General features: G+C 39.9%; 1 protein-coding gene across 9 annotated transcripts in view; it reads right to left on the bottom strand.

Moving 5' to 3' along the window:
* PDE1C (phosphodiesterase 1C) overlaps nt 1-17,690 on the bottom strand; it is a 311,425-nt gene that overhangs the window by 77,976 nt on the left and 215,759 nt on the right. For all 9 annotated transcript variants that reach the window (XM_082755208.1, XM_082755210.1, XM_082755212.1 and 6 more), the window contains 3 exons: nt 3,736-3,849; nt 2,685-2,867; nt 712-778 (listed from right to left, as the gene is read on the bottom strand). In XM_082755208.1, coding sequence (XP_082611334.1) covers nt 712-778; nt 2,685-2,867; nt 3,736-3,849 — 364 coding nt within the window. The remainder of the gene's footprint in view (nt 1-711; nt 779-2,684; nt 2,868-3,735; nt 3,850-17,690) is intronic.

The raw sequence follows: 17,690 nt of genomic DNA on the forward strand, positions 1-17,690 counted from the left end.
AGCAGGACTGTTTCACAAGCTTTACACGTAACGCCCCTATATATTCCCCTTTGTGTTACCTTTTTTCATCTGTGTATGGCGTGGTTGAACCACACAGAACTTGTGATCTGCCTCATTACCAGACCTCTGCAAAGCTGCTGTGTAGATAGCTGGGGGCTAACTTGTATTTGTGGTCTTGATAATTCTTGCCTGAATCAAAAACCTTGCAATTGCCCAATGAATTGAATTTTATTTTTGTCAGACTTCTTGTGACCTCTCTGTCTTTCTCTGAAATTTCAAAACTCACAAAAGACTATTATTCCTAAGATGACTGTTGCCTTGAAGACCTAAAGCTAAGAAATATGAGAAAATCCCTCCTCTCACAGCAATTGATACTTTTTTTTTCTCCATTTCTCTTCACCCATGTTTTCTTTCTTCACTGTGCAAGGTTGTGATTGATTTTAGCATGTTACGAAGTCATCAGTTTAGTCACTGGAAACTAGAATAGAGCTGTAACCTTCACAACTTGAAAATGTCCAAAGCCTTGAACACTGTTGTTTCTTTTATTGAAAGAATATTCTCTTAGGCCAGTAAATTATTAATGTAGATAAAATAAACTAAACATTAGAGAGGAGAAAAAGGCAAGTGCAAAGACTCCCAAGTCAAATATCACTGTTGCCCTGATGGTTTATACAGACATGCCCATGCCCTGCACTTTTTTATTAGGATTACCTTTAGCACTCCAATTACAGCTGGTGGGTAGCTCAAACCAACCATATTCGATGTCCGTCTGTACATTCTGCCAAGATGAAATAGATAAATCAACACACAAATAAAATTAAACAAAAACAAACAAAATAAACCAATAAGGCAACACACCATTACAGGAGACCTTGCTTAGCCCAGCAAACCCTAACTGCAATTTGTTTTTTATTTTCTTCTTCTTTCTAACTTGTACACAAACTCTCTTAACCATTCTTATTGTATAGACTAACTTGAGATGATACACTTCCCAGTATCTCATACCTTGATCACCTGACAGGACATCAGAATCTGTCAACAGCAGATCTTCATCAGAGGGAAAGGCTACTCTCAAATACACAAGATATTCCTCATTTTCCACTGCAGATAACCACACTGCCTTTTCACCTTTTGTAGTCCTTTGCCAGTCATTTGTTGTCTGCAATAAATCATCTCTAGTTTGGTCCAGCTGCTACTTTTGTCTATTTATTTATTTGTTTATTTATTTATTAAGATTGGTATAAAATCTTTTAGGTGTTCTCTGTGTACATATGAGAGAGAATAAGCCAACAATCAATATCTGCAACCATACTAAGCAAAGCACCCAAGTATGTACTAGATTTTAAACTTGTTTTCAGGCCACACATTTTAATAGACTTTGACATGGCTAAAATGCTTTTCCACAGCTCACCCTTTGTTGCACTTAAGCAATGCAGGACTAAAAAGAGGTGATGGAAAGCTGTCTTCTCCTTCTGCCAGGACACAGTAGTTTTCTCTTAAGTGATGACTCAGGCAGAGTCCCTCTCCCTTAGCTCAGGAGAGCAAAACCTTCCTCTGGTGCCATATCACATCTGAGTATTTCCTCTTTAAGGCCACAGTGACTCAGATCAACTGGAAAACAGCCTCCTGCACCCAGATCTCTGCAGTTCATTTATTTCTTTGTTGAGCAAGTCTCTCACTGAGAGTGAGGGTTAATTCACAAATAGCCTGTCAAACCTGGGAGAAATCTTTTCCAGGGAGAAATGACAACTGATGCTGTCCTGTTAGACTTATCACAATTGCTGCCACTCTTAACACATCTACAGTAATTTCTTGCACTTTAAGTAACTACTTAAATATGTAGGAGGAAGCTCTGTGTATCTGTATATGGCCTGTGGTCCGTTGTCTGATACGCTCACCCTCCTACACAGAAAACTGCTAGGCACTCAGTGCAATCCTGATAAACAGTGAAAGGGTGCTCTGCAGTGTCCTGGAAGACTCTCCTAGCGCATTCACTCCTGACTTGAATTTTGCTGTAGAGACCTGGGACCTGCTGTCTGAAGTCTCCTGGCTGTTTCACATGCACCAGGCTTCCTTGCTAGAAGGAAGAATGTCAGGGAAGAGTGGTTACTCAGTAAGAAAAGGTAAGTGTGGAAATGAGTCCAAATTTAAATGACTATATTAATTTTAGCAGTATGTTCTGATGCAAATCATGACCGAAAAGGCTAAGAGGTCTCAATGGATTTTTTTAAATCCCCTCTAAGCTCCAAATATTTCATATCAGTCTTGGTCAACACATGTACTATGCAATTCAGGCCACTAATACGATGATACAGAATTTTCTTTTGTTTCTTAGAAGTTCTTCCTAGGAAATAACCAGACAGCAGAGGCAAACAGGCAAGGAAGGGCCTGGTCTGGGTTGACTGAATTTTAAAAACTTTGACTCCTGACCTAGGGCTATGCAGAGGTGTATATTCTGTCAAAATTATTTCAACAGTGCTATTACACCTGTATTACATGTATGCTAAGAATTGATCAGAATGTGCTGCTTCAGCAGCACCAGGTTTCCAGGTGATAATCAGATCTGTGTAGAAACATCATTAGAAATTTATTAAAGTATTCTTTATTTAATACTACAGGTATTACTACTGCAATCCGCAGTACCTGGACAGCTACTAGAACAAAGTAATTACATGCTCCTTTACCTTTCCACAAATATTCCTGCTTGTACTGCATGGACAATGCTTCTGAACCGGGGCTTTTCCTCGGTCCTTTTGAGCATCATCCCCATTTGTCGTGTGAAGGTAGAAGCCAACCAGTCCCGGACCTCTGAGGGCACAGAGTCAGACTGGATGTCGCTGAGCTCATCTTCTGTGTCCAGTAGTCGCCTAGAAGGGGGAGGAAAATGACGGGTAAGTAGACTGCCTTGGAGAGCATTACATCATCATTCACCAAAAAGAAATGTACGTATATTCTACTAAAAGCAGTTGTTAAATGCCTTCAGTTTGTAAGCACTGATGAAACATATTTCTACAAGTCTTTAACAGATTGTTTATTCGCTTGTATAGTTAAATGCCAGATTGTGAAACTTACTGCCATGCTGACAAACAAGAAGTATCAACCTTCTGAAGCACAATGACATAATCATGCACTCACTTCTCATTTTCCTCTCACCAATACTCCTGACCTTTCAGCCCTTCAGATATCACTGACAGTCATGTCTAACTTCCCAGTCCTCTCCTTTCCTATTCTGATCACCTAAGGTGACTCTAGAAGTACATTTAGCACTAGGGAAACAGCACGTAAAAAGAAGGGGAACTCCTCTCTCTGCAGTGTCTTACCAGTCTAACTATCATGACGTGGAGTAAAAAAAAAAAAAAAAAAAAAAAAAGTAAAAAAAAGGTAATAATTTAGAAGTCTTGATACAAATGAAAAGATTTAACACTATTCAAAAGGAATAGAGGGGTACCAATTTAGAACTTTCCTTAGAAACTTTCAGAAAAAGTAGTAACCAATTATATGTTAAATTTATGATTGCTTTTGATCTTCCTTCTGCCCTGGGAAATGTAAAGAAGCTTTTAGACCAAGGATTGAAGATCTGCTCTCTGTGAAATTCAGTATTTTAATGATTAAAAACATATTGTCTGTGAGTAAGAAATCTTGGCAACAACAACTTTTCCAACTGATGTGTAAAGTACAATTTTGTGTTACTGGTACTAGATATAAGATGAATGCTGATATCTGTGGTTAACTCACCTAGTTTCATCAATGTATACTGACTCAAGCACAGTTGCAGCATATTCCAAATTCTTCTTTAGGTCTACAACTGAAGCTTCCCCTCTCTCTAACTGCTTTACCAAAGACCGCAACCTGTAAGAGGAAAATAAAAACTGATTGACACAAAGAGAAACAGGTTTGAGAATGAGCATCAGTTCAGAACTGGATCCAGCAAGCGACCTAGTATACATGATAGGCATATGAAAACTTCTGGAAGTCTGCAGAGGTTTTTATTCATATAGAAGAAATCAACAAAAAAATACTTTTCACAAATCAGGAACAATGATGACAGACAAACATCACATTATATTTAGACTCAAATAAGTCACTGAAATATCGAAGTCCCCTACTCATGCTGAAATAAGTTAAAACAGAAATAATTTGGAATTTAGCAGAGAAGCTAAGAGAGGGTTATTTCATTCCAGGTATAATAAAGTAACATTCCAAGTAACATCTTGAGCAGTATCTGTTGGTAAATGTCAGCTATTTATGATGACTGCTTTACACGTATGCAAAGGTGTATTTGAGTGTATTTAGAAATACTACCGCAGAAACACTATACAAGGTTAAGGAAGTATCATAATTTTCATTAGACCACAAAGTCACCCTTAGACTATCCCATCTGTATTAGATAAAATTCATGGAAATTTCTCTATTAAATAATTACTAGATAATTAAAAGAGACTTTCTGAAAACAAAAATTTGTGCAGATTCCCTTTTAAAATGTGTTTTTTCTCCTGTATCAAAGACAATGAATATAGTTGCACAATTTTCTTTTGTCTCTTCTCCTTCACTCCTACTGTGTGCCAAATTAGAAAAAGGGGGAAAAAAGAAAAAAAAAAAAAAAAAAGAAGAGAGAGAAGAAAATGTAAAAGAGTGAATCTCAATATTTAAAAAAAATTCAAGAAGGTATATTATTAAAATTAGAAAAAAAAAATCCTTTAAAAAGACCATGGGATAAAGACTTATCATGTTAAAACATTTTGGTCAGTCTCTTCATCCTCATAAGACAGCAGTTAAATAAACATTGTTTTTTTAATTGCGTAGCAGAAGTCACAAGTTGCAATTTGTCCTGCTCATGATGCAGAAACATAGAAGAGTAGCTGTGTCCTCTAAAATCTGGCTTTAATTTTTCAGACTAGTTTTCTTCAGCTTTTTCTATAGTCTGTGGAGTAAGATAAGCTTTTCCACACAGTAATGCACAGCTCAAGACCAATTTATGTGCCCTAAATTGATTCCTTACTCTCACCTTATTAACCACATTTGGAACCCAACCTCCTACACTAGCCAGAAGTTCTTAACATGAAGTGAATATCTGTATTCCCTTGCTATTACAATGCTGCCATGGCATCAATGATTTCAGGAGAAATCAATCTCCACTGAGCTGGCTTTCAGGTGAAAAGAAGAAAAGAAGAGCTGAGAAGTATCCAGACTGCCCATGTGCACTGTACCAACATCTCCTTCCAGCTGGGTTTCCTTCTTCTCCCCCTGTCCTCCTTAACATTGAGGCTGCAGAGAACAAAAATAATAAAAACATCAATGTTTCACTGGCTAGGTCACATAAACACCACTCCTACTGGCAGTGGTACCACTGACACACAACTATATATTTAGACATACAAAGAATCTCAAACAAGAGGTGGACCCCTCATCTCTGGGCAGATTAACTCATCTGCTTGTTTGTAGCCAAGAAAGCAGAAGTATTTCTGTATTTCATTCCTGATGTGAGAATGGGGATGGAAAGGTCAGGGATGTACAGACATACTGAACCCAATTCTTCCCATCTCTGTAAGCCATTAGAGAGCACTCAACCATACCAGCACATTTCCTCCAATCCTGGAACTCAGCTGAGGGAATCCACAGAGCAACTCCAGCCCCATGGAAGAGGAAACATGCCTTCATGCTCTCATACTTCTGCGTAACTGCACCACCAGGTATGAGTGGCAATGATTTTTGTTGGATGAGCCGAGCTGGGAAAGATAATCCTCTACCCTTTAGGTCAATAGCTTCTTCAGGCAGCAGCACATGGGGAAGCTCAATGCACCTCCTTCCTAGAGCCAAAACCACTGATCCCTCCTTAGACGTTCCCAGCTTTTGTTGCCAATACAGGAAAGGAGGAAGAGAAAAACAAAAAGCAAGCAAACAAACAAACAAACATACATGCACACACAAAAAATCAAAACCAAAAACCAAACCAAACCAAAGAAAACCATCACAGCTTTCACACCTAAACAGCAAGCAGTGGTTCACATGCCTTTTCCTTCCTTCTTCCCATGTGTAAGGAATTTAGAGATGTAACCCCTTAACTTCTTACCAGAAACTGTTTGTACATAAGACAAAGGAGTTAATATTGCAGGAGGAACATTATCTTTGCCTCTTCTTGACTTTTATTTCATTGATTTAAGTACCCAGCAGCTCTATGCCACAAGTCAATCAAAATTCATGTTCAGTAATAGCACAGTGAGTAACTGCTGCTTCATGGCACCAACATTCATCACCAAAGAAGATTATGCAGAGTACTCTGTGCATCAATCATTTAGCAAAACAGAAGTACAGTTGTTATAATAAAACCTTGTCACAAGATCAGCCACTCTCATGTGAAAAAAAATTACATTGTCTTTGCCTTACCATCCATTATCTATAACTATTTCTGACTCATTGAGTCACAGCAGCTGCTGCCAGTTATCCTTACTAAATAAAAGCCCAGTGATAGTTTGTCCTTAATTCATTTCATGTATCTCAGTTTCATTGAGATAGTCCTAACTGCAATCATAAAGGTAAGGTCAGTGTGTCACATTGAAGGGCATCCAGTCAAATTTATTATCTGGAAAATGCAGTTTTGGGGTGCCTGGATTCTGGAATTCAATCAAATTCAGCAAACAATTTTAACTGAAATAAAAACATTACAACAAACTTTTCACACATTTTATTTTCAGGATCTTGATCACAGAATTGATCACAGAATTTCTAGGTTGGAAGAGACCTCAAGATCATCGAGTCCAACCTCTGACCTAACGCTAACAGTCCCCACTAAACCATATCCCTAAGCTCTACATATAAACGTCTTTTAAAGACTTCCAGGGATGGTGACTCCACCACTTCCCTGGGCAGCCTGTTCCAATGCCTCACAACCCTTTCGGTAAAGAAGTTCTTCCTAACATCCAGCCTAAAACTCCCCTGGCGCAACTTAAGCCCATTCCCCCTTGTCCTGTCACCAGGCACGTGGGAGAACAGACCAACCCCCACCTCGCTACGGCCTCCCTTGAGGTACCTATAGAGAGCGATAAGGTCGCCCCTGAGCCTCCTCTTCTCCAGGCTGAACAAGCCCAGCTCCCTCAGCCGCTCCTCGTAGGACTTGTTCTCCATCTTGTACTAAGGCAATGGAAGCAGAGGACAAGAGTGATAGGACCCACGAGAATGGTGTCAAGCTGAGGCAGGAGAGGTTCAGGCTAGAAATCAGGAAGAGGTTCTTCACTGAAAGGGTGGTCACACACTGGAACAGGTTCCCCAGAGAAGTAGTCACTGCACCAAGCCTGTGGGAGTTTAAGAAGCATTTGGACTGTGCACTTAGTCACATGGTCTGAATTTTTGGGTTGAGCTGTGTGGTGCCGGGAAGTGGGCTCAATGATCCTTGTGGGTCCCTTCCAACTTGGGATATTCTATGATTCTGTAAGATTCTGACTTCCTCTATTTGCCTCATACACTAGTTACAGTAGCAAGTAAGTTACATGTACCACTTCATAGGAAAATGAGTCTTCTGTCGGGCTACTGACTAAAAGAAACATACTGATACAATTATCATAATCAGTTCAATGAATCCAAATCATTATTTACTTCACTTTTACTGTAACCGTCTGAAAATGAAGCATGCTATTTTGCATGAACAAAATGCTTTTTCAGCCAAAGCATGTTTTCTTCTGCTTTTAAAGGTTCATTTCAGAGTGATCAAAACCTGTATTTTCCTTTTTTGTTGTTGTTGTTTTTTCTTTTATCCTTTCAGTAGCAGAACTAAAAATTTCCACAGATCTACTGGACTTGGTTCCATTGAAGCCCAGGGTGCTAGTTGTAGAAGAAGCTGCCAATTACTGTGAACAAGGAGACCCCAGGCCACATAGAGGGTTTTAGCCATCTCTAGCTGGTATTAGCCATCTAGCCATATCTCATCTCTAATCTCTGTCCTAAGATCATGGCACACATCACAAGTGTTTCTCAGATCGTGCTCATCAGAAAAGCACCTACAGAGAAGTGTTAGCCATACAATATTAGCTCTAAATCTGGTTGTACAATTATGGTAAGATACAGCTAATGCCTTTCTTAATGAGATTTCCATGGGAAGCTGTTCCTCCAGTCCTGAAATTGTCTGTGATGTGTGCCAAATACTATGGAAAAAGTTCAAGAACTGTTTTTCTCTGTACAGTTATTTGACATTTTAGTCCTTGGAATAATCCCTAAAGAGCCCAAAGCAAATCCCTGCCCTGTGCAATGCTAAGCATTTTTAACTTCCTCTGATCCAACAGAGAACTCAGGTAGGTGTAAAATTTTGGAAAAGGGGCTAGGCTGTTTCCATAATATTGCCTCCCACACTGCCCTTCCAGGGGAAATATCTATATCTATTCACTGTAACAAGCTCTGAGAGCATCTTCAAATAATGCCAATAAACTCAGCCCTGTTCTCACTCTTTTTAATGTTTCTCTAAAATATTTGCTATCCTGCTTAAGACTCTGGGAGACAGAAAGCAAATTAATAGAAATAGCAATTGAACTTAGTCCATGAACATTACACAGCTCAAAGACCCCAAACCACTCCAAATCCCCACCGAGAAACAGCAAAAAGTAAAGCTGTTTTTAGAGTACTCTTGAAACAAAATTTCTGAATAACTGCTCCAAGCATTCTCCTTTCTGTTATATATAAGACAATATCTTTGTACAAATATTTATCTACTTAGCTAGAGGGCTTGTGCTTATGCTGTTATTTTTTTTTTTTTTTTTTAATAGCATTACATATCACTCTAGAGAAGATGAACACCACCACAGACTGGATACTAGTCAACTCCAATTAACATGCAAAGCACATGGACTGTCTGAATACTTGGGGGCAAGTTTCTTCAACCAGTGTGAAGTCTACAAAACTGCATGGCTAGTCTCCACATCTATTTTCAAAGCCTTTAGACTGTGATTCATTGAACATTTTCAACACTACGACTCAATCTCTTCTTCCAAGAATCACGCTTATACCATTGAGCCTGCTGAGAAAAAAGAATGTTGAATGCACATAGAAAGAAAAAAAAAATCTAGTATAATTACAGATTACCAAGGATGGAATATTTACCTTTGTTTCACTCTTAACATTAATTGCTGAACAGTTTGATATGGATAGCTGACCCTTATTAATATCTTGTTTCAACCAAGGCAGGTCATGCTAGGTTTGTAGAAAGCTGAGATTTTTATTATTGCTAGGAAAAGAGAGCAAGGTATTGAACACAGCAATTTTTGTTAGAGCAGGTTAAGTACTTGTTCGAGACAATGTTTTTTCATCAATAGTCAATAACGCTTGGAGACCAAAAGCTATTCACAAGCCACTAGTAAATCTGACACAAGTTTCTTGAAGAACGCCTGCAGTGGAATTTCTTACCAAAACCAACCCATAGCCACCAAGCCACCAGCAGAGACAGGAGAACCCTGGGCTGAAATGATTTCTGCTTAGTCCCTTTGAACACTTGATCAGAATGGAGATCCTAGAGCACATCTGAGAGACTGAGGGAATTATCCTTAAGCAGTAGCTCAGTGGAAGAAAGGACTAATATCCCAGATGAGAAAATCCTCATGAGTGGATTGTTTCCCTGGGTTTTGAGCTCAAAAGCTTGCTACAAATAGAGGTTGGAAGAAATTATTCAGAGTTTCTGGTCTCTCATCTGAGGAGAAGAAGGAGCAGAAGGCAGATGTGGCCCACACCAGAGTCAAAACAAAACAAACAAACAAACAAAAAAAACTTGTATCCTTCTGCAAAATACAAGAATGTTCAAAAAAAAAAATAAGTAGAAGATTTGAGCAACATCAAAACTTTTCCCACCCTCACTAATAATGACACAGCTATCTTAAATGAGTTACTGGCTGCCTTCTGCAAAGATGTGTCATTCTTACTTCCTTTTGAAGATGTACATGATTCATATGCACTGTTTGGGGTGTCTCACACCGGTGCCTTTCCTTCAAGCCTTGCAGGGAGTTGCTGCACAGGTCTATCTCCCGCTCACACTCCCTGATGGCCCTCAGCCTCTCCACCTACTCCTTGAGCTTTGCCACCAGGCTGACCAGGCCATCCACCTGCTCGCACCTCACACACACGGTGCCTCTGCCACCCTCAGATGGCAGCAACAGGCTCAGGCACTCCATGCATACAGAGACCTGAACTGCCACATTTCTGAGTGGGCACTCAGCCTGCGTGACCACAGACTTTCTAAAAAGAGCTCTCTGCCTAGTGATGACCATGGTGGTTCACCTATAGGTAGGTGGCTGGTAGACGAGTTGTTTATGTGAGCGGGGTGGAAAGCTCTGCCCTGCCTGAGTGCACCCTGACTGCACAGACTGCCGCGCCTTGCCCCACTACTGTGACCAGGGGACTAACTGTCACCAGGTTTCAGTGGAACTGGGCATGCTTGTAATTGTAAGTCTTGCAATTGATAAGAATAAGAATGCAAGCTACTACACAGTAATAATCTTGCCATAATTGATCTTAGAAACACACATTTTCCCCCAAAATATTATCAGCACTAACTTTAGTATGGGAGACTATTTACAGCCCTGTTCATCACAGAGGTGCACCAGCAAAAACTGTTACTTGAAATCGATCCCAGTTACAGTAAGACCCTTTGTTAGTTTCCTGTGGACAGAGAGAACACCATTTAAATTAGACACTAGCATGGAGCACTTTCAACTTCAGCAAATCCTTGTCTCTCTGACTGGAAGTCTGAATAAGAGGCACCTTCTGCTATCAGTCTGTGTTTATTGTTAGTCAAATTACCCTTATGTAATGAAAACCCAAGAAAATGATTTCAAAGACAACTCATTTGTGATAACATCCTTTTGATACCCAGCTCAAATTGCTTTTTTAAAAAAAATAAAATATCAAAATAAGTAAATAAAATCACCTGCAAGCTTTAGAAATTAACAAAATAGTAATCAGGAGTATTACTGACTAGATCCGATTGCATGAATACCAGCTTCAGTTTATATACAGAAAAAGCCCAAGGGCTGCTACTACAAGCTGGAAAGACAAAGTCTGCTTAACTGAGAGACAAAACTGTGCCTTCTGATCTATGGTACATGTTCCTTTCCCTTCTCTGACAAACTACCTTAACGAACAGTAGGAAAATCATGAATAAGATGAGAAACAGATGTTCACTGTGAATATATAGTGAACTATATTTCTATTCAAGAATTGCTGCATAGAAATAGGTGCACATCTGTTATCTAACTATAATGTTCAAACTTAATAAATCTAATATTCTGTGGATATATCAGAGTTAGAGAGCATATGCAGACCAGCTAAGCAGTGAGCACATAGAAGGTCTGTCAGATGCCTCTGGATTGTATCCAGCTACAGTGTAAAGAAACTGTAAAGAAAATGCACATAGACTGGATCAACAGAGGATTGGAGGGCAGGTGGAGGGAGGTGATTGTTCCCCTCTGCTCTGCCCTTGTAAGGCCCCACTTGGAGTGCTACATCCAGGTCTGGAAGCACAAGAAGGATGTGGGGTTGTTCAAATGAGGCCAGAGGAAGGACACACAGATGATCAGAGGGCTGAAGCACCTCTCCTCTGAAGACAGGCTCAGAGAGCTGGGGATGCTCAGCCTGAAAAAGAGAAGGCTCCGGTGAGACCTCATTGCAGCTTTTCAGTACTTAAATGGGGCAACTTTTTGCTCGGTCAGATAATGACAGGACAAGGGGGGAATGGTTTTAAACTAAAAGAGGGCAGATTTAGACCAGATGTTAGCAGGAAATTCTTCACTTGGAGCGTGGTAAGGCACTGGCACAGGTTGCCCAGAGAAGCTGTGGATGCCCCATCTCTGGAGGTGTTCAAGGTCAGGCTGGATGGGGTCTCGGGCAACCTGATCTAGTGGCATCCCTGCCCATGGGAGGGGCAGGGTTGAAAATAGGTGATTTTTAAAGTCTCTTCCAACCCATTTAAAACTGCCCAAAAATAGCAAAAGCAGACTGCATGTGGTTACACTTCATAACAAACACATGCAGTAGCCTCAGTCAACTGGGTTGACAAAAGCCTCCGTGATGTGTATTGCAGACCCTTTGTTGCTCTATTCAAGTAGCAGGTTGGTGAGACAGGTACAGCACGCACAGGAAATCAGTCACCATGTATTCTCACAATAGTCAGCAGATATGATTCATTCCACAGTCTGCCACATCTGAGTGTAGGGCTCTACATATATAGCATGTGTGAACTATGCAGGAATAGACACAACCTAGAAAGCCAGCTCCACCAGGAACCCTTAAAAGACAACAGGAAATGCAGTATTAACTGGCAGCCCATGGCCCAGTGGATTTGTATTAGACTGGCCAGTTATCTTTTGCTACTGCTTATGTACAGAAAAATTCAAGTTTAAACTTCCAGAGGAAGAAAAAACATATGTTTTCAAGGAACAATCACTGAAACACACAGCATTACTATACTGGCATTTCTTATCAAGAGAAATTACAAGCAATTTCCCATTTAATTGTTTTACCTTCCTCTTATGTCCTAGATTATTATTCTTCCTTTGAATGCCAAATAAATACATAAATAAATAAAGCAATTAATTTTGTAACATTTAGAAGTGTGATAATGTAACAATGTCATGTTTGGTGGAATCAGCAGGGTGGTAATTGGCTTGTTTCAGCTCACCTGAAGTCAAATAAGCTTGTGCCTTATTAGCCAACTATATTAGCCAACTATAGGGTGATTAGCCAACCTATAGTTGGCTAATCATACAAAGTTTGTATTTTCACCTCAGAGGCATCAATTCCTTCATGCCTGTACAGGGACATAAGTTCTATGACCAAAATATTAATGAATTTTGGCTCACCAGAGGAAGCCAAATTAGACTTACAGCCTAAGCAATTCCGTCCATTCTGTGACTTCTGGGTAGAACTGCAGAAACTCAGCACTGAGTCCTTTGAATTGTCCTTGTCTCTACCTCCTGTTGCTGAAAACTTCTAAACAGTGTAGTCTCTTCTGACGTGCAAACACCCAGTCCATTCTTAGGTTCTGACCTTTGGGAACTGAAAGTCATAAAATTTAAGCAGTAAAAAGCCTCTCACTATTGAATGTAGATAAAATTGCAATGTCAGATTCTTGGTTATGAGGCCATTACATGTACTGATCATGAGTCTTTTTTCATTAGTCAATCACCTCAACTAGCATTAACCTTTTATAGAAATGAGGCACATAGGTTCTCATGGAAGTCGCCATGAGAGAGAGGCATAGCTATGATGAATCACCTTCAAAAGTTGCCTGTCATATATTATCTTAAGAAAGTGTCTACTTCTTTTAGATGTGCCTTCCTCCACAAATGACAGAAATGGGCTTAAAGATAAGCTTAGGCAGGTATTATAGTTTCAGAGAACTAAGATGAGGTGAGATAAGTCTTTCCATTGAATAAATTAAGACATGAATGGGGGTAAACTTCAGATGTGGGAAAGAAAGGCTGCTATATTCTTTTTTTCACAACTAGCCATCTTAAAACGATCTTAAAATGGATGTTTGCCAAAGTAAGCTTGCCTCTGATGGACTGCTTTTTGAGACCCTAGCTTGTAACAGCTTTGGGAAATACTGTAGGATCCCTGAACTTTTTGAAAATGAAATCCAAAGACAGCAAATAAGGTCTCCCAGAACCCAGCCTTTCCAAATCACTGGTGATTTTTATAAAAATGACCTCAGTTATAACATGTCAGACAAAAGCCTAGGGAACAATGGCTAACAATTTTCAATTCGCTTCTTTAAAAACAAGTACCTGAAATGAACCGTATAAATTGCTATTTCAGGCAACTGAACACACACTGTCACTTTAGTGTTGATACATCCAGTGACGCATTCCCCTTTGTCTTATACAGACTGAATCTTTTTCTTTGAAACCACAATTATCACATTTCTGGGTCCTTGAACAAGGTCACTCTTCCAAGTGATGCTAGCAGAATGCTTTGTGCAGATCTGAATGTCAGAGCTCCACACTGGCTTTTTACTTAATGCTCATTGCAAAAACTGGGGAGAGTTCAACAGCTTAATATCAAAATATTTCATTGTAACCTTAATTGTCCCCCATCTGTTATCATTAAAATATCTACAGGAGAAAGTCTGTAATTATCTCACTCTTTCCAGCTCCTAAAATCACTTATGTTCCAGAACAACTTTTAGGAACCCACAGGGCAGTTAAGCAAGTGCAGATCTGAGTGCACATAAGGTGTGAAGTTGAGGCAGGAATATGAGTGAGTGTCAGATTCTGCACCTGGAATGGAGCAACCCTGGCTATACATATGGACTGGGTGGTGAGAGGCTGGAGAGCAGCCCCATAGAAATGGATCTAGGGGTTCTGTTTGACAGCAAGTTGAATATGAGTCAACAGTGTGTCCTGGCAGCCAAAAGAGCCAACCCTGGCCTGGGGTGCATCAGCTGTGGCATTGCCAGCCAGCTGGGGGAACTGATTGTCCCACTCTGTTCTGCACTGGTGCAGCCTCAGCTCGAATACTATGTGTAATTTTGGGTGCCACAACACAATAAAGACATAAAACCATGAGCGAGTGTCCAGAGGAGGGCTACAAAGATGGTGAAGGGTCTAGAGTAGGTGTATGAAGAGCAGATGAAGTTCCTTGGTCTGCTCAGCCTAGAGCAGAGTAGGCCAAGGGGAGACCTCATAGCGGCCTGCAGCTCCCTCATGAGGGGCAGGTGCTGAGCTCTGCTCTCTGGGGACAGCGACAGGACCTGAGGGCACAGCATGGAGCTGGGACAGGGGAGGGTCAGGCTGGGGGTTAGGGAAAGGTTCTGCACCCAGAGGGTGGTCAGGCACTGGGACAGGCTCCCCAGGGCAGTGGTCAAGGCAGCAAGCCTGTCAGAGTTCAAGAATCATTTGGACAATACTCTCAGACATAGGGTTTGAATTTGGGGTGGTCCTGTGTGGAGCCAGGAGTTGGACTAAATGTCGCTTGTGGTTCCCTTCCAACTCAGGATACCCTATGATTCTATGATGTGATATTTAAATATGGATTTATATAACATTTTTTTCATGAACCACACATTTTACACAGCTATTAGCTTTAATTTTTGCTGTGATCAGAGGTAACATTGATAAAAAGTTTCAAATATGGTTTTATTTTAAATTGGCATAAATGAAGAATACTAAGATTTCTGGTTAAAAACTTCAGCCATTTCCTTTCTAATTAAATGCTTATACCTCTCCATGGTAGATTTTGGTTATGCAGGCACTGAGGCCTCTAGACACATTTAAGATGTGGGTCCTGACTTCTCTGCCTCAGATTTCTATTTAGCACAAGATTTATTGCACATACTACACAACTAATTAATTGACGTTATTTACACAGCTGATTCACTGGTATAAAATCAGAAAAAAAAATAGCTAAATTACTACTAAAATCTTAATTATAGCTGCATTAAAAGTCTGCTACGCACTTTTTGTAGCCTGTAGGTTCAGCAGTTCATCACGCTTCTCTGGTAATACCAGCACATGCATTTGTAAGCTTAGGTACTTAATACACCTTTTGTCATTATATAATTTATCTTCCCTCCTCCCAGTAAAATATTAACTAATATATGTTAAAAGAAAGCTGTTGCTTTTTCTTTTGCCAGAAAGTTTGCATTAAACTGCAAAATCATTCCCTCTTGGTGGTTGCAATTAGACCAGTCTATACTTTCACAAAACATTTTTTCTTTCCACCTCTGTTTGTCTTTATTTTGAAGGGATGCGTTCCCAAAGTCAGCAGTAAATATTCCCTTGTCTTTTGTTAAAGGCTGGAAAACCAAGGCCATCTCCCAGCTTTTATTTGTACATGTTGAAGGTGTTGAACAAGATACTGGCCATGCCAAGATTTTTTAACAATCTGGGCACTAGCAAGAAAATCATAGTCTTCTGTGAGAAATGGCAAAAAGAGGCAAGTACAGCATGAAAGCTGGAGAGTGCCAAGCCACCACTTATAACAAAAAAAAAATAGCTCAGATAAGGGTTGCATTTGATTGAACACAGATGATTCTGAATAGTTGTCCACATTTTCTCCCCTTTATTGATACACTGGTAGTTTGGACTTTGCACTACCTCCTGTCTACTGCAATTACCAACCTGGCTAACAGATCCAGGTATACTAATAGCCATTCAAACCTTTATGTTTGCTAACATGCACAAGAACTGGACTTGTCCACAAACCGCAATCTGGCCCCTGCAGCACGGACAGTTAATGTAAGGTAGATGGAAAAAAAATCTGACCTATGTTCATTTCCCTGAGACTTCCATGTTGAATTTGGAGATAAACCCAGACAGACTATTCAAGTATCCAAAGAAGTCTAACCTAGGAATGCACTTTTGCTTGGTGGAATGGCACCTCCTTGTTTTAATTGCAATAACTAACTTCTCCTTTTCTCAATCCAAAAGAAGAGTCAGAATGGTGGCTCCAGCTGATACTAATTACCAGTTGCAAATGTTATGGGAAAAAATCAAGATTCCATGAAACACATACACAAAAACCTGATGGATCAAAAGTGCAATTGGCCAAATCTGGACAGCATGACCAGAAAATGACCTCTTGGGGAAAAGGAAACATTTGAAATTGATAGCTGGTACACTGAAGCACAAAATAGATTAGCAAGTAGAAATAAAACAATGCTAAGTTTACAGTCAAAATTGTAAAAAGAAAATTGTGCAGCTGATGAAATGATAAATTGTAGGAAGCACTTTTCATTCATGGCTGTTCTTGTAAGAAGGAAAAAAAGAATTGCCTGAAATTTCCTGCACTCGCTCAGTGGAACACAAACAAAGCACTTCAAAAACATCTGTTAGAACTAACCCAAGGTTAAAAAGAGAAGCAGCACTAAAAATGTCTGTGAATAGTGGTAATAAGAAAAAGACATGATAAAGAACAAGAGGAAACTTGTAAAGATTGTTTATGAAAATAAATTTCTTAGGCAAATTATTATCATGTTTAAAGGGGCATATGTCTTCCATCTGCATTCCCTGCATGCACTGTTGCATTCCACATGCCACGTAGTAATGTCTTCAGTTGCAGGTATCTGCAGACGAATTTGGTCTGCTCTCCTGCTGTAGAGGGACTGAACATTTCAGCCATATTCACAACTGCAACACCCAAATACCCTCATGCCTCAGGCTCTGACTGAAGGAAGTATTAGTCCCCAAACTACCCTTTTGCAGATAGATATTTTCCTATTCCTCTTAGTAAATTCACATTCCTCAAATTGTTAAGCAGGCACAATAAACATCACTGAATGGGTTAGCTTGACATGTCAGCACCCATACTGCCTTGTTTCTGCCAGTCATTTCCTTTCCTTCCCATTTTACTGCCTCACACTCAACTTTGGCTCTACCATCATTGGTTGAAATTTCACTAGCAGAATCTCAGTGATTTACTTTACTTGACCTTCCTAAGGCCTATTTCTGTATTACATCAGTAAGATTTAACAACAATATCAATAATTCAAAATGGGACAAACAGATACTGAAGCTGTCAGAAGCAGATTTATTTTGCCATCCCCTTCCTAAGATGATATAGCACTTGGATGGCCACACATTGGATGCTGAGGGGAGCACTCTAGTAAAAACTCAGAACTTTTTGTCTGCTAGTGAAGAAGGAAATCTTCACAACTACTGTGAGGGAGCAAAGACTGTAGGGCTGGCCACTGTGAAGAGTCCAGAAGCTTCCCCATGTTA

The sequence above is a fragment of the Aythya marila genome, assembly GCF_965140915.1.
Source record: "Aythya marila genome assembly, chromosome: 2".
NCBI classification, from domain to species: domain Eukaryota; kingdom Metazoa; phylum Chordata; class Aves; order Anseriformes; family Anatidae; genus Aythya; species Aythya marila.